Below are 18,058 nucleotides of genomic sequence, written 5' to 3'. Positions count from 1 at the left end.
TGCCCTGTGCTGGACTCTCTCCAGCAGTTCCCTGTCCTTGAACTGAGGGGCCCAGAACTGGACACAACATTCCAGGTGTGGTCTCACCAGGGCAGAGTAGAGGGGGAGTAGAACCTGTATCGACCTACTAACCACACCCCATCTAAGGGCAATGAAGGCAATGAAGAAGCGCAGGCCGACTACTAACCATTTTATATCCTTCTAACACATGGCAGCGGCTGCCGGCGCCTGTGCGGGGGTCTGACCAGCGAGGCCGCGGGCCAGCCGCCCCCTGCAGCGGTACGCCCCGCAGGCCGGCGCCTTCCCCAGTCACAAGGGCAGGGACAACGCGGCCCAACCGCCACCGCTCTCGGACCCGTAATGAAAGGAGGCTGCAGCGGAGACGGCTGCCTGTCTCCCTCCTGCCGGAAGTGACGTGCGATACCGTCACAGCACCCGGAAGCGCCGTTGGGAGCGGTAAACAACCCGGGGCCGCCGCGCTTCCATCTTTGAGGAGCCGGAGCCGGATCCCGCCGCGGACCATGGGCGGCGTCCTGGGCCTCTGCTCCATGGCGAGCTGGGTAAGGCGGGGGGCAGGCGGGTGGTGCTTCCTTACCCCTCTTTGTACGTCGCAGGCCCGGAGCCTGCGGCCGGTGTCCCGCCACCCCTTCCCCGGGCCTCGCACGTCGTCCCCCTCCCCGTTTCCCCGCCCCGGAGCTTTGTCTCCCAGGAGTGTCTGTGGCGCTGCCTCCCCACCCGCACCCCCCCGAGCTCTCTGCACCCTGAGCGGCCGCCGCCCCCGCTGCTTCGGGGCCGGGCGCTACCCCCGGCAGGCTGGAGGACGCGGGCCCTGGGCCGCGCCCCCACCCTGGTCTCCCATTTCGAGTGTCTCCGGGGTCTCCCCAGGGATCTGCCGAAGCCGTTTCGCTGGGGCCATGGGCGGCTTCGTGCTGACTTAGAGCGGCTTGTCGCGCTGCTGGTTGCTGCTGAATCCGCCTTACTGTGCGGGAGGCGTTACTGTGTCAGCTAAAATTCCCCCTCTCCAAATTTGTAAAGGACTCAAAATCTCATTAAACGCTTAGGAAGTTCGGCGTTTCTTTTCGGGAAGAGCAAAACTCTCGTGTTGCCTTGGTCTTAGTGATTGTATTTAATTCCTCTTTCTTACGGCTTTGTCTTGAGCAGCTCCACCCCTTGTAGCATCTTTGTCTTACCGAGGGCTCGTTTTCTCACTGCACAGTGGATCGTGGTGATGTGTCAGCCCCATGCTGAGCATCGACAGCGCATTTTCCTTAACGGGAAAACATACTTTGAAGTGGTTTTAAAACTGTTAGTACTGTCCATAAAAACATAGAAGTCGGTAGAGATCCTGCATGGTAGTCCTCTTTGCAGTTGAGGCATTGCTGTCTTATCTTGAAGTGATATGTCTTTCAAAATCTACTTCCAATGCAAATAGACACAATCAGATGGATCGTGACTCTTCAGATATTTGAGTTTGAAATGTTAGTTGGGTTGTGAAAACCTGCATTTTCCATACTAAAAATATGATGCCATACTTGGATTAAATGGAATTATGTGTATTTAAACAGGAGTTCAAACAGACACAATTTAATGATCTAACAACTGTGTATTGATCCAAACTGCTCTGTTTTGTGCTATCAATATATATGAGCTTTGGTTCCCCATGTATTTAATTAGAGAGATGATACTTAACTCCTTAATCTCCTGTGCACATTCTGTGAAATTATCATCAAAGTGATAGATCTGTTAGAGCTAAGCTTCCAGGCAGATTGCCTGTAAATAAGCACGTAGACCATTGATAACACCCTGCTAACAAAGTACTGTTAGTATTTGTTTTGCTTTAATTAACATTTTATACACTACTTAATGGATTAGCCAGTTAGGTTTTACTATCTGAATATAGCTAATGTTAACATTTTTAATTATTGTCAAATACTAAGTGACGGTATAACTATAGGTTTTAATCCAAATATTTGAGTTAATATATGCTGGATTTTCAAGTGCATAAACAGCTTTTCTGATAACTAGCTGGTGTTCATAGAGCATAAAGAGTCCCTGCATACTTGCCGTTTGTTTTGAGTGTTTCTGTACGGAGAAATTCAGCTAATCTTTTAGATAAAATCATTTACATGAGCACATAATCTTGATTAAGTCAAATTTACTGCCGGTAACTAAACACCATCCATCCCTTCCTTTAAAGTACCCAGACAAGTCAGGGGCTCCCCTCCCATGTGGCTTTAAAGCGTTTATTTTCTTTCCACTTATAAAACCGTAGCTAATCAGCACTTAAAGCCTAAATAATAGTTCCTATAGGAGAATTCTGCACTGGTCTCTAAGGATATGTCAATATACACACCATTCAAGGCTCAGAAAGAAATAAACTGAGAGGGTGAGGTAGCAGAGGAGCCAGCTGTAGTGAGTTTGTCCTAGTGCAGACTGTGCCATGGCTGGGATCACTGCTCCATTTCTGTCTGGGAAAACGCTACTGCTGGTGTCACTTCAGCTGTGCAGCTTCTCTACGAGGTCTTGTGTTGGGCCATGCAGAGCTACTCTGGGTACCTGACATCAGCATCCAGCCTCACACCTCTGTTTCTGCTGGGACTTTTGTGTGGTGCTATTGTAGCTCTGCCCTGCTGTGCACTGGTCAGGCAGTGTTTCAGTTTAGTGTTTTTAAGAGCAAAGATGAGCCTGTCAGAGATGGAGGGTAGGGTAGGGTAGGGGGGAGGCCTTGAGAGTACTATCATGTCATCAAAAGTCTCTGATCCTGATGACCTAGATTGGTGAGGCAGTGCTGTTTTCACTCTGTTGGTTCTTTCCTGTGTTGCTCTGTTCTCTGAAATAGCTCAGCTGCCGATTCTTTTACTTTAATATTCTCTGTGAAGGCAAAGATCTTGATTGAATCAGTTCCTTTAAGCGAATGAGTAGGGATGATGTAGCTGAGACCTGACTAGGCCCAGCCGGGGGGCTTAATGTTCTTGTGAATACTTAATTCTGTATATACTAATGTAGTCATTACCCCAGTAAGAAGATTATGTTTGATATTCAAAACTTGTTCTGTGTGCATCGGGGAAGCAATACTTGGCTTTCAGTAGTTTTGTGGGATTTTCTCCCTCCTCCTTTGTCCTGCAATATTTATCTTGTAATGTGTATGGAACGTACAGAAATGCAAGTTGTTTGGGAGGTCCAAAAGTTACTGGATGGCAATAGGTCTATGAAGTCATGACTTAATAACTGTTGACTGAGCTTCCTGAGGAAGACAAGCTCAAAACTGTTTGCAGAGTAACTCTTTGCATCGATGACTAAGCTGGGCTTCATGTGGGGAGTTAATATCAAGCCTTGATCTGTGTAGTAGTTTGTACTGTAGTATTTTTTTGGAAGGTGAGTTCTGAGTTTAGGAAGAAAGTGGCACAAACTGCCATTTTTTTCTCTGCTGATAAACTCAGTTCTGTGGGATGAATGTTCTTTTTGAATGTTCTGTTCTTTTTGAAGTCTGTTACATGTTAGAAGTGTTTTTTGCCAGTCGTATAATATTATTTGATTGGAATGTTATGTATTTTATTCTGTCTTACTAAAAGAAACAGGGACTTGGATGGTAATGTGACTCACACAGAATCACAGAATCGACTGGGTTGGAAAAGACCTCGGAGATCATTGAGTCCAACCCTTGGTCCAACTCTAGTCCGTTTACTAGATCATGGCACTAAGTGCCATGTCCAATCTCAGTTTAAAAACCTCCAGGGACGGTGAGTCCACTACCTCCCTGGGCAGGCCATTCCAATGCCTGATCACTCTCTCTGTAAAGAATTTCTTTCTAATATCCAGCCTAAATTTCCCCTGGTAGAGTTTAAGCCCATGCCTCCTTGTCCTATTGCTGACTGCAATACTGACTCCTTGTAGAAGTGGCCAGCTTGCACAAATTATCAATAGGTGTCTCTTGTACAGAGATGTGCATGATCACAGCTTGTAAGAATGAGCTGTTTGGGGGCATAATGTTTTAAAAGTTGGTGTTGAAGCTCAGACACTTAAATTTGGGGCATATTGTTTCCTGTTGGGGGTGGGGGACAGTAATCTTTTTTCAGCCACTGTGGGCCTTCTGTGTCTCTAGAAACATCCAGAATACATGCATTCCTGTCCTTGGTTCAGTCAGGAGGAAGCTTCTTCAATTACTCAGGCATTTAATAAACATTTTAATACAGGGGTTCTCCAGATAAGTGACTTTATGCCAGATGGTCCTTGTACCAAATTTTCTGCAGTAGATGAGCCTAGACTTGTATCCTGCGCTGACAAATTCAACCTTTTATTCGACAATATCTTTTAAAATATTAATGCAGATGGAATTAGTTCAAGAAAGTTTTTTTTTTTTTTGAGCAGAGAATAGAGATATCCTTCACTAGAAAAGTTATTTGTATGTGGGGAAGAAATAGTGTAATACATTAGTACTATAAAATCCTGATACACCCTAAGCCAGTATTTGCCATATGCTTCCTGCTTACTAAGCATAGATGCCTCTAATGTAGTTGCTTGCAGTCATAGAACAGCCTTGAAGCGCTGTCCGGTCCACCGTTTCGTGGGAAGTGGAGCCTAGATGAGATAAGCTAGCACCTTGTCCATTCGCATCTTGAAAACCTTCGGTGATAAAAAAAAAGAAATCTTATATTGAGATGAAACCTCTATTGGAATCAGTACCCTCGTACTCTTTGTGCTATAATGATGCTGAGTGGAGAAGGAGGTAGAGAAGGGCAGCTAAAAAATCTTTTACCTACTCAAATAGTTATAATGAGAATTTACTTAGTTTTACTTTTTTAGCAAGGAAAGATTAATAGTGACATTTTCTAATTTTAAAATTATTCTGTAGTATAGCAGAGTCGAAATTCCTGGCTCCTCTATCCTTGGAAAGGAACACAAGTATGAAAAGAATACAAGAAAATTATCTAAAAGATGCAGTTGGTGAGTCCGGTATGTGTGTCTGGTTGAACCTGTAAGAACAGGTCATCTGAGGGTTTCTCAGGAGGCTGCCTGGAGTGGTTTGTCAGTCAGTCCCTCTGCTCTTCCCTGCAAGCCCCTGGGCCCTCTTGGTAGCTGGAGGCTGCTGGTGGTTTTGTTTGTTATATGACTAAACTTTCTGATACATGCCAGTCATACTGGGTGATTGACATGCACTGGTCATGTGGCCATGTAACTAGTCATGTTCTTATGTGACTGACTGGGTGTCTTTGACGCAGTGATTGACACCTGTGGCTTTTTTCATGACTGAGGCGTCCCTGCCCGTGTGCAGGGGGAGAAGCTGGTTTTACTGCCCTTCGATGTCTTCATCAGAGGCTGTGTCATCTCTTGTAGCTCAGATGGGGCACTGCTTGCTCAGTAACTTTACCTTAGCTGAAAAACATGTGGCCTCCAAAACTTAGCTGTTGACTGCTCTCTGGGATATTGCCTTCTAGGCAAAATAATTTATTTGGAAATAAAAAAACAAAAACCCAACCCTCAAACATTTCAATTGTACCTCTCTATTGGCTTATGTTTATGTATGGAATCTTGTTCTTCTTTCTCTTCTTGTCACTTAGCAAGTGGCAGAAAATTGCAACAGGATAAAGTTGGTTTTTTTTTGTTTTGTTTTTTTTTTTTTTTTTTAATTTTAAATTCCACTTCAGCACTATCTATTCCCTTTCCTTCTTCCTACAATTTTCTGTTTAAGAATTGAATACAAGTAACTTTTGTCTTAATTTTTTGCCTCGTAATAATGCAACTGTACAACATTCCTATCCACTTTTGCTGCTGATATTTGGCAGTGATGATAATGTGTGTACTTTGTGTTTGCTTTGTTCTTGTGGTTTGTGACTTTTTCACATTGCATAAAGTAATTTTGCCAGCTGGCAGAGAACTATGTTATACATGAGTAGTTGCTAAATGTGCAATAAATTGCAACTTGAGCTTTAGGCTGTTTTACCTATTGCTTGTGGTCCAGTCATGTTTATGCCCTAGTGAGGATTGTGGCCGGCTCTGCCAGATTTTGAAAGTGTGTTTGGATCCCAATTGCACTCTTTCTGCAGTGTACTTGTTCAATCTCTGCAGCTGTGGAAGGGAGGATGTAGTTGTTATCTTAAAGCAATACTTGTGTCTCATTTAGCTGAAAGTAGATAAAATTAAAGAGAGCAAATAAGCCTGAATCCAGTCTTTGTTTCCTCTGAATGGATAAATGATTACTTTTGAATTAGCATTAATTTCACCATACAGTGGTACATTAGAAAGTGCTGCTAATATTGTTAGTGGGCTCTGTAACATGTTGCAGTGACTTAGTCTACACCAGTGATGAGATGTGTAGGATGAGTCACTTTCCATCATAACTTCTGATGATCTGCACAGCCTGATTAAATATTGAAATCTGGTAATGCAAAACTTTTCAAATAATTTGGTTTGTGTTTTGTCTCTCTGTCAGATACCATGCTTATGTGGAAGTGCCCCATGCCTGCTCTGCCGATGCTGCCCCAGTGGAAACAACTCCACCATAACTCGCCTGATTTATGCATTCTTTTTACTTCTTGGAGTGAGCGTTGCCTGTGTGATGCTAATACCAGGGATGGAAGAGCAGCTGAAGAAGGTCAGGTTACTTCTTTGCTAATATATTTAGTAGAACAAATGTCAGAGATAATTGTAAATAACATCTTGAAAACATGGGGTTTATTTGGAAATATGTAATTGTGCTGCCACCTGTGCTTCACAGTCACCATTCATCTGACTGTAGATCAGATAACCAGCTTGCGTTTTTGGTCTATGTAGTGATTGTCCCATTATTTAGAAAAAAAGCTGCACCTCCTCTTTACTAGCTCAGAGCAGAAAGAGTAAAATCTTTTATCAAATAAGAAAATACAATTTATATTTGTGTAGTTTAAAATTATATGTTATTGAGATGCTTGTATTTGTGGCACTTGATTAATTTTGATTGCTGCTAATAAAGGAATCAACAATAACCACAGTCTAAGATGTCTTCTAGTTTCATTGTGCTGCACTAGTTAAAATTCTGGTTTAAAGTCTGCAAATGCATAACAAAAACATTTTTCACTAATGACAGTAGCATAGTTTTCACTAAGGATATTGGGAAGTTCTTATAGGATTTTACGGTTTATTACTTATATGAAGACACGATAATGCATGGAAAATAAGAGTAATAATTTGAGTTATAGGAGAGCTTACAGATTCACTGAACTTGGTTTGTGTGCTTTGGTTCTGTTAGTCTTTGTTAAGCTGTCTTGATTTTTTTTCTAGCAGACAGTAACATCTATTAGGCATGCATTTGATTTTTCGCCCCCCAAGATGATTCATTTGCAAATGTTTATTTCGGTGTGGTATAGTAAGAACAAGTTAGTCACCTAGGAAAGAAAATTACAGCCTCCTGGACTATGATTTTACTTCAAAAAGGTGTTATTCATGTTCTGGTAGTGACTGGAAAGGATATTCTCAGCTGTTTCGTAAGGAAGCGTTGGATGGTTCTCATGATTGTGATGTTACTTTTTTGGGGAAGAGGCTGTTTCTGTACTAAAGAGATGTAAGCAGGCTGGCTATGTCATGAACCTGGTAGGAAGCGTCAAATTTACCAAATCATAGATCTTTTATGTATCTCCTGATTCAGATCAACAAGTCAAAATTGTTTTTCTTTCAGAAGTTCTGAAATTACTAATAACATCACACTGTTAATAATATGTTTTTGTATAGAATTTGCCTATAAGGGATACTTTTCCTTGAATGTGTTTAATATTCTGGTTTGACTGTGACTAACAATACAGCCCTTCAGTGTCGTATTTTCTAGTAATGTTAATAGTTGCATAATGTTACAGTATTAATGAGTTGTATATTAATAAATTGCTAACAGTTATTTACTCACAGGAGGCCTTTTAGAAGTCCCTGAAGTGTCTTGTATTTATCACAGATTCCCGGATTTTGTGATGGAGGGATGGGAACAAGTATTCCTGGTGTGCATGGCCACGTGAATTGCGATGTACTCGTGGGTTACAAAGCTGTGTACCGTGTGTGCTTCGGTATGGCCATGTTCTTCCTTCTCTTTTCCTTGTTGATGATCAAAGTGAAGAGCAGCAACGACCCAAGGGCAGCGGTGCACAATGGGTAAGGTATAGAAATGAGAACTGAGGTGGGTGGTGTGCACAGATAAGATACAGCTACTGTGAAATAAAGCCTGTGGCTGAGCATGCTGGTTGTCAAATTTACTGTTCCACAAACAAACAAACAATTTCAGAGTAATTTTTATAAGAGGAAAAGATACACATGGCTGTTGCTTTTCAGAGCCTGAATTATTAAAGTGTATCATCTGTCTGGAGGTTTCCTAAAATTAGAGAGTCTCCTTTTGTCCAAAGATGACAAAATGCAGAGATGAACAACGGCACTAAGTTTCATCCCGCTAAGATGTTTTCAGCAAATAAAAATATTAAAAAGCCTTGTCTGTCTTCTAGGAATTACGTTCCTCCTAACTTTGATATTTGTAAGGGCTTGCTCTTTGCTGAGCAGTTTTATTTCAAGGATGATAACAGTTACATATATGTGTATATACACACACGTAGATATATAGCATATTTTTCCCCCTCTGCTATCTTCTGTGTCCTCCTCTGCATAAAGAAGAGTGAGACACGTATGTAGTTTTGAGCTTCCCAATAAATTTTTCTTTTGTATTTCATTATAGTTAGGATTATCAGATGGAACATTATAGTAGGATTTCAGCTTGCAGGTTGACACAAGTGACACAAGTTTTCCTGGAAGCTCAGCCTAAGTGTGATGCAGCTTCTTGATTCAGAGAGATGGAGATTTTTGTAGTAGGGCAAGGTATGAAAAAGCATAAAACCATTTGTGGTGCCTGGTCTTGGTGGTCACAGTGATTGCTTAAACTACTACTTTTTCAAGGTGGTTTTATTTAATGTAAACTGTCAACAGCTAAGCCATAAAAATGAAGTAGTAATTTTATTTTATTTTCAGTGTGATAAGATTAAACATTTTTAGCATAAAATGAGAAAAAACTTCGTGTTACTTCTGTAGGGGGAAAGAAAATAATTAAGACTCAGCAGAATATTGCTTTGTTTACTTCTTTTGTTTGTTTTCGTGTGAAGAAAAAGAGGCTGGGTACAGTATTAAGACGTGTTAGCAGCAGTAACTCAGTTCAGCCCTTCCCCCCTGCCCTGCTTTGTTCAGGAGAATATAACTTGTTACAAGCAGGAAGAAAATGGTTCAGGTGCATACTGTGTCAACACTGTGTTTTTTTTACAATAAAAGATGCCTTTTACATGGTGTGGAATCTTTTTATGTAAAACCACTTCCTAAGTGTTTGGGATCTTCTTGATGCTGGTTTGTGGAATTGTGCTTTCCAGCACAAGTTTAGGGACTATTTATGTAACACGTAGCAGTTGACTCTTCTTAGCCAATCAGGTGTCAGCACTAGGATGAAAGGAATAATTATACTTGTTAACAGTTACTGGTAAAATATTTAATAATGTTACTTCCAAGATTTCTGTAATAACTAGTTGCTTCAATAGCATGCATTAGAGAGAGCTTTATGAAAACCATGGCTTTTGATTTTTGAAATTATATGTATCTTTAGTAATACTTTGCAATGTAATCTTTCTGTCAGGGATTTGAAATATCTGGAATACTTGGTTTCCTGTGTATGTGTACTATTTCATACTTGCATGCAAGTTAAGCCCAGTAATGTGGTCCAGTGTCAATGTTCACCTTCTTGGCTTTTGTGACAGCAGTCAGAATGGTTTGTTGCCTCGTGTTAGTAGTAATAATAGTAACAGAAAAAAATCAGTTATAATGCATTCAGAAGACTATTGCTGGCTCGCACAGAATGCATAGCAAATGTAGGTGTTATTCCAGGTAAGTATTACTTTTGGCTTGTATGGGTAGGTCGTTAAGATCCCTTAAAATTCAAAAGTCTGGAATTAGAGATGAAACTTAGACAAGCTTGAACCTGTTCTTACTTCTATAATTGAGAATTATGTTGACTTAAAAAAATATTCCACACGTGGATTCAAAAACTAGTTTTAGTGGGGTATATATTACACAGCGAATGTTACAAGTTAATTCAGTTTCAAACTATGTTAAGTCACTTTTTTGTATTTCAGTGGATTAGTCCCTTTTTTTTCCATATTCTGCAATTCTGTCATCTCACATAGTTCTTCTCCACACAATGGGAATTTATTCCTCTGAACAAGTTTAGACTGCCTTTCTGGCTGCCACAGTCAGGTGATGATGACCAAAGTATGGGAAGGGGTAGAAGACCTGGGAACCACGCGAGCGTTTGACATTGTGGGGATGCGGTACATGTATTTCAAAACTGAATATTGCACAAAGACATGCTGATGGTACCGTGTCTCTGTTTGGAACTGCCTGTCACTCTGATCAGAAAAAAACAGTCTTCACCTTCTTATGGTTTTGTTGTCATGTCTTTTTGGTTTGAAGTTCGCTATGCAAGATGTATTTGTACACAGTCTGTACTTGGGGTGAGTTTGGTGAATCTTTGGTGGAAGGTGTTTCCTTGTCTGCATTCTAGGAGACATCTGGTCTGTTCTGTTTGTCCATGAGTGCCTATCTTTTAGTGGAAAAAAAATCCCATTCTGCTTCACTGGAAAGGGGACTTAGAATTTGATTGTGTCCTTTCTGTGAAGGATAAATCCTTTGCTTTTGTTGTTGTCATAAATCCTCATCAGATGCAGGCCTAAAGGGTCTAAGTGGGAAGAATCCAGGCTTTTTTCTCTCTCTCTTGTAGGAAATTGAGGCTGGTAGGGAACTCCAGGATGATGTTTTCTGTCATTGCAGGCATCAACCACATCTGCTGCCTTTCTGGTTTTGATATTAAGAACAGATAGGGATTCTTTTAACCGATTTTTTTTCCGATATGCAGGCAGTTCAATAATCTCACTGCTCTAGTTAAAAACCTTCTTAAAAAAACCCAAACAAACAAACAGAGAATTATATTCTACCCTAGCTTCATTTGTAATGCATCAGTGAGATACCTCATGGAAATGCATCAAACTCAGTGTCTGTCTAGCACAGTTTAAGCATAACTTTCTGGAGAACAAAAATCTTGGGCAAATAAAATAAGATTTTTATTCTACTTCAAAAGAAGTGCGTTAAGAATGAATGAATAAAAAAAAAGGCAAACAAAAAAATCCACGAACTTTTAAGGATGTGCATTTTGTGTACTTTTGAGTTTTTGTGAATTAGATCAGACTTTGGCAGTTGCCTGACTCTTTTTTAAATTTCTCTTTAGATTCTGGTTCTTTAAATTTGCAACAGCACTTGCAATTAGTGTTGGAGCTTTCTTCATACCAGAGGGACCATTTACAACTGGTAAGGGAATATTGTCTTCCACTGTATCATGGTATAATCATAACTGTTTTTAATACAAAACTCAAGTGCATGCTGTTGTCTTAATACTTTTTATCTTGGCTGTGTAACTATAGCACTGTACTGTGTTTAGAGACATTAAGACAGGATGGTAAATTGTCTGTGGTTCTGAACCGATTTTGGTTTCTTTCTTTTTTAGTGTGGTTTTATGTAGGTATGGCCGGAGCATTCTGCTTTATTCTTATTCAACTGGTCTTGCTTATTGACTTTGCCCACTCCTGGAATGAATCTTGGGTTGAAAAAATGGAAGAAGGAAACTCAAGATGCTGGTATGCAGGTACAGGACTGCACTACAATCGAGTTTTAAATGTCCTTGTACATTATGCTAAATGAGTTACTCACTGAGTAATCCATTTTACCAGAGTGCAGAAGAGCTACTTTGTGCAGAAGTACCATTTTCTCAGATGGTGTAGTTCAGCTCCATTGTTTTGCTGTCCTTTTGATGTTGAGTTAAATAAGAGGGGGCAGGGAGAGGGGCAGCAGCATCTGAGTAATAAGAGCTAATCCCTGCGAGAAGGTCATCAGCTTATGGTAGCAGGGAAGTGGCAGCTGTAGTGGTGTGTTTTTGTCATTTCAGCCACACGTTTTGTTACATCTTAGCACTGATTAAAAATGAGCTAGCCTGCTTCTGCTTCATGCTGAGCACAAGCATCTCAGATACTTGTTTTTTTCTTTTTGTCTGCCAGTTGGTCATTCTTCAAAGGTATATGCTGAGTGAAAGGCCGAGATAGTGGAGGAGAGTACAAGTAATCTCACTGGATAAATGATATATTGATTTTAATAAAACATTTCAGATGTGATAATTCAGGTGTTAAAAAGAGAGCACATCCTGTCTTCACGCAATGGCCAGTTCACTCTTTAGTGTTTTCAATAAGAAGGAATTTGAAAATAAGATTTTGGTTTTCCTTCTGTTGGAGAAGTAGTTCTTCAGTTTCTTTTTTTATTGTTTTCACCAAAGTGTATGTAGTATGACTGTATTCCTTCATATTTGCTCTTGGTTGCTGTTAGAGCGCTAGAGAATCAAGTATGGCTTCAGGCTACCCATTTATTGTGTTCTTTCCTTTTAACACCTTGGAGTATTGAGAGGAACTTATTTCCTTTACATTTCAGTGTGCCTAGCCGCTCTCTAATTCTGTAGTTGTATAGCGTAACTAAAACCTGATAATCATGCAATATTACTTCAATTTGAATACTCTCCATTAACCAGTTAACAAACTGTTTTTGTTTCTTTTCACAGCTCTGCTGTCAGCTACAGCTGTCAATTATCTGCTGTCTCTAGTAGCCATTGTCTTGTTTTATGTTTATTACACTCATCCGGAAGGTTGTTCTGAAAACAAGACCTTTATCAGTGTTAATATGCTGCTGTGTATTGGTGCTTCTGTAATGTCAATTCTGCCAAGGATTCAGGTATAGTTTTATTTCTGTTGCCTTTTTATTTTTTTCTGTATTATGAGTCCCAGAAACCTGCAATTATGCCTGAGGTCTCTTAATTGCTTAACTTTGCTGTTTCCTTACTTCTTTGTATAGGAATCTCAGCCAAGATCTGGTTTGCTGCAGTCTTCTGTGATCACAATTTATACGATGTATTTGACTTGGTCAGCTATGACCAATGAACCAGGTAAGCATAGTAGCAATATAAAGCTTTTTGGGTAATGAGCAGTAAATTGTATCTTCCCCTTTTTGCAAAGCAATATTAGAATGAGGTACTGTAATGCATGCAGGTTAGAGGCAGGACTCAGTTTGTGTTCTCTCCCCCCACCCCAGCTTTCTGTAATGATACTGAAGAAATAGTTCTTCCAAAGGTAACGTGTTTTTCAATCATATGGAAGAATTTCTACCCATTACTGGCAGGATTTCAGTATTCGAAAGATTAGATTTTTCAGATTATCACAAATCTTTCAAGATGTGTGGGAGGATCATCTCCCTACCAAGTTTCAGGTTTCTTACCTGGTCACTGAGATGCTGTGATTGTATTTTTCCTAAGTGAGAATTTTAAAAAATGTGTTAATAAAGGTTTTCAGTGTTTTGTATGTCTGAAAACAACTGAGCATCTCTAAAAATAATATATATATATATATATATATATATATATATATAAATAAAACCAGAAATTCTGGTGATTAAAATAAACTGCCAAAGAATTATTTTGGTGGTTTTGATTTCATTTCTGGCCTTTTTAATTATGGACAATCTTCTGTGCTCCTGTGTAACAGCATCTATATGAGTGATATCTAATTCCTCCAGTAATTGTGGGGAAATAAGATTGCTACTTTCAGCTGTTTCATCTGTGTTATCTGTGGATGCTGTGGGTTTGGAACTGTCGATAATATGAAGCTGCCTTTGCAGCATTCTTTTCCAACTCTGAGATGACTCTTCTACCCCATCTATAGACTGTGTGGTTGTCAGACTTGTTTTCTCATGGTAGAATTTTGAGAGCTTAATATGTAGAGCATTTGAATTTTGTTGCTTTTAATTATATGAGATGTAACAGTAAAGCAGTTGATGCTTATCTTATATAAGTTTAAAATCCTTTATCTGCTAAAAGAGAGATATTTTTTTATGCCACATACTGTCATTTGCCTGCTTTAGAGAAACTCAATAGGCTAAAATTAGATTCAAAGCTCTTTTACTTCAAGACTGTCATGATTACAAAGTTCCTTTCTATTACCGTGCATTCGGTGTGGAAATGTACTGTTAAATCTTTGTTCAGTTCTCGTTTTATTTAAGTTCTAATGTCATTTCCCCCCACAGATAGGCGCTGTAACCCAAGCTTGCTGAGCATCATTGGTTACAACAGCACCACCACTCCAACCCAAGGTCAGGTAGTTCAGTGGTGGGATGCACAAGGAATTGTAGGACTGGTTTTGTTTTTGCTGTGTGTTCTCTATTCAAGGTAAGATTCTTTTAAAGAATTTGCTATTACCTTGTATTACTTCTCATTGTCAGATTGTAAATTGTATTTATTTGGGTAACTGTACTGTGCCCTTTTCCTGCCAAATACAGCATTCGGACATCCAACAACAGCCAGGTCAACAAGCTGATGCTGACCAGCGATGAATCAACGCTGATAGAGGATGGAATGCCCAGGAGTGATGGCTCCCTTGATGATGGAGATGATGTTCACCGAGCCATAGATAATGAGAGGGATGGAGTTACTTACAGTTACTCTTTCTTTCATTTCATGCTTTTCCTGGCGTCATTGTATATCATGATGACACTTACCAACTGGTACAGGTATTTACGTTTGATAATACGTTTGTGCTAATAATGAGCATAGAAAATGCTGACTTTTGCTGGACAGGAGGCATTATTTGTTTGCTCTGAGGAATGTGGGTCGTGAATGGGACTTCTCAAGGGAAGGATACTGTTTGATCCATATTAGATTAATTGTGTTTGAAAATTGCAGTTGCCAGCCTCAGTCACAAGTGTCTATCATATTTTCTAGGATAATTCTTAAGACTTGCTGGACTGCTGAAATATGTCCTGCTGAAGTGAACAGGATAGAGTCTTGAATTCTATAATGACTAAAAATAAATAAACACTAGATTCATGCCTGGTACAGAGAGCTCGAGAAAGGAGAGATAGGACATGTTAAACCAGCAGGTTGAGTGAGGCAATCCTTTCCATCTACTCAGCGCTGGTGAGGCCACACCTGGAGTGCTGGGTCCAGTCTTGGGCCCCCCAGTACAAGAGAGACTGGAAAGAATCCAGGGAAGTGCCACAAAGATTATTGAGGGACTGGAGCATCTGTTCTATGAGGAGAGGCTGAGAGAGGTGAGGAAGAGAAGGCTCAGGGGGATCTTATCACTGTGTGTAAATACCTGAAGGGAGGGTGCAAAGAAGTTGGAGCCAGGGTCTTTTCATGGTGACAGGACTAGAGGCAGCGGGCACAAACTGAAACATGAGAGGTTCCCTCTGAACATCAGGAAACACTTTTTTATTGAAAGGGTGACTGAGCACTGGCACAGGTTGCCCAGGGAGGTCGTGAAGTTTCCATCTTTGGAGATACTCAAAAGTCATTTAGGCATAATCCTCCTTAGCTGGCTCTAGATGATCCTGCTTGAGCAGGGGAGTTTAATAAGATCACCCCTAGAGGCCTATTCTGACCTCAGGCATTCTGTGACAGGGTCTGGTGGAAGGAAATAAGGTTGTTTGCTCCCTGAAAAAATCTTGACGCTAACATCGTCCTCTTAAGTGTGAATTGTGTTATCAGCTTGAGCAGATGTTCTTCAGAATTTAAAAATAAAAATTATGGTCTCTAATAAATTGTTAAAGGACAAGTCGCATCAAGATAGCAACACTAGAAAGGCGTTTCCTTCAAATATAACTCTTAATAGATAGTCCCACTGCAGATTTGATTTGTGGACCTGCTTGGGTCAATATGACACAAGATCATTAATTCTAGGTGTTGTCTTTTGGCAAGGTAAAACACATTATTTGTATCTATAAATGCTATCCAATTCCTTTCCATAGCCTTACTTAGAGATTCCTCATAGTTGTTTCTTGACAGCATCTTTTACTAAATATTTTTTTGGGGTTGCTGTTGCTCTTTGCCTTCCTGTGACACCAACTTACAAATGGTGTTCCCATGTAGATTGGCTAGAACTGCTTGGAAGAAGGGTAGAGGTGTCCTTTGAGGCGTGGAGCCAAAGTGGAAATGGCCTCCTGTGAAAACAGTGTTAAAGAGTGGCTTATTACACAGGTATGTCATACAAAAATTGCAAATCATCTTTTTTTTCATTTCTTTCTTTCACAGTCCGGATTCTTCCTATGAGACAATGACCAGCAAATGGCCGTCTGTGTGGGTGAAGATATCTTCCAGCTGGATTGGCATCGTGCTGTACGTGTGGACTCTGGTTGCTCCGCTGGTTCTTACAAACCGTGACTTTGACTAAGCTGTCTGCTCTCTAGGGAGACTGTGTGTTAGCTTCCCCGTGTCTTTGAAACAAATGGTATTCCAGACAATAGTGCAGTTGTGTGCGTGTGCGCACACGCGTGTGCTACCCATGTAGTATGCCCTGCTTTATTCTGCATGATTACCTTGAATCATGTCTTTTGTCATTTCACTAAATGACTTTTTCTATCTGAGCTCAGTGACAATTGCTATAATGATAGTTTTCATAGGATTATTCCTAGATTGAGTGCTTCGGGAGCATTAGATGTAAGATCAGCACCTTTTGGAAGTAGGTGTTTTCCCCTCAATTGCATTAAATAGTTGTAGGGAAAAAAGTGCAAGTGTTGATTAGGATAACAAAACAGTATTAGATCAGGCTTTGCAAGCGAAGGAGGGGCTGCCTTTGATAATCCCTGTTGCCTTGATTTCAAAGTGTTGTTAGATGCAAAATTGTGCTCGTTAGAGTTTACAGGACATCTCGCAGCCTTTTGGCACCAACAGCCTGACCTTGTCCCGCACTGAGGGCAGTAGGACCTTGAGCATGGATGTTAAACGGGGAAACTCGCACCTGAAGCTGCAGAGGAGCCGATCTCCTCCTTGGTGCTGTTGGGTCTGATGTGTCCCATTGCAGACAGGAGGACAGACAGTCTGGGGAAAAACATCCTGCTACCAGATGCTCAGAAGCATGTTTTTAAGACACCTGTTTACAATGTGCATCTATGTATTATTATTTTTTTTTCTAGAAGTAGGTCAAGTGGTATAGCTGTGCTGTAATTTATTGCTGTTTTGTGTGCCACTTTCTTTCTTGATTAAGCTACAATCACAGTTTGCAAGGAGCTGAGTGGTGAAAACTATGTAAGCCCTTCAGAGGAATTTTTTGAGTATTGTGGTTAAAAAAGAAATTGAGGAAAAGGAGCACTGAAACTACAGTAACTGAAGAGAAGACTTGCATTAACTGAGGCTTCAACAGAAGTGTTTCTTAATATATTTGGGCTCTAAATTTTGAAATCTTTTAATGTATTAAGTATTTTGCTTGTTGTCCATTGCCAGAGATGGACTTGAGCCTACGAATCTGTACCTAGGCATGAGGTAAGACATAAATCTGTTTTATTAAAATATTGTATAGTTCCTGTGCAGTTATGAAATCTTTAAATGCTTTTGTGCTTGCTGCTTTGTAACTGAAGTAGGTAAACTGCATTACTTATACCTCTCTGTTATTCACTACAGCTTGAGACTAGAGCAGCCTGACTGGGAGTGACCGTAGAGCCTTCAGCAGATGTCATGCTGATCTGTTACCGTGGTGTTTATACTGTTACTTCCTGTTGCTAATTATTCTCTAAGCTTTTATTTTAATTCTGCACCTAAACACTGACAGTTATTGCAGAGGTCTGACATGTCAGTCAAACATCAGATGGTAATGGAAAGATTAGTAAAGGTTTGTAATAATTTGGAATATGTTGTTACCTTATTAATGAATAAATTTGGATGAAGATGGCCAGTGACTTTTGCTGTCTTGTACTACTGCCAAACATGAACAGTATATGGTTTTGGATTTTATTCCCATCTTTTTTTGTTGGGGCAGTTCATGGCACTTGTCATCTGAGCAGTGACAGCTGCCAGTGCTGCAGAGCACACCTGTAAGGCTGTTAGTGCCTGGCTCTTCGGGAGATCACAAAGCTCCTTCCTAAGTTTTCTGACAGTTCTGAGCCCTTTGCCCCCATCTCTCTGAAAACATAAACATGCTTCACACTTGTAACTGCC

General features: G+C 40.3%; 1 protein-coding gene across 1 annotated transcript; it reads left to right on the top strand.

Moving 5' to 3' along the window:
• Nucleotides 1-254: 254 nt before the first annotated feature.
• SERINC1 (serine incorporator 1) lies at nucleotides 255-17,792 on the top strand. The gene is made up of 10 exons (XM_065056770.1): nucleotides 255-560; nucleotides 6,431-6,592; nucleotides 7,919-8,112; nucleotides 11,267-11,346; nucleotides 11,543-11,680; nucleotides 12,641-12,810; nucleotides 12,931-13,021; nucleotides 14,155-14,296; nucleotides 14,407-14,637; nucleotides 16,160-17,792. The coding sequence occupies exons 1-10, from the start codon at nucleotides 522-524 to the stop codon at nucleotides 16,296-16,298; spliced, it is 1,386 nt and encodes a 461-aa protein (XP_064912842.1). The 5' UTR covers nucleotides 255-521; the 3' UTR covers nucleotides 16,299-17,792.
• Nucleotides 17,793-18,058: the final 266 nt, after the last annotated feature.

The sequence above is a fragment of the Columba livia genome, chromosome 3 (genome assembly GCF_036013475.1).
Source record: "Columba livia isolate bColLiv1 breed racing homer chromosome 3, bColLiv1.pat.W.v2, whole genome shotgun sequence".
In the NCBI taxonomy this organism is placed as follows: domain Eukaryota; kingdom Metazoa; phylum Chordata; class Aves; order Columbiformes; family Columbidae; genus Columba; species Columba livia.
Note: the sequence above shows the minus strand (reverse complement) of the source record. Positions and strands in the feature narration are given on the sequence as shown.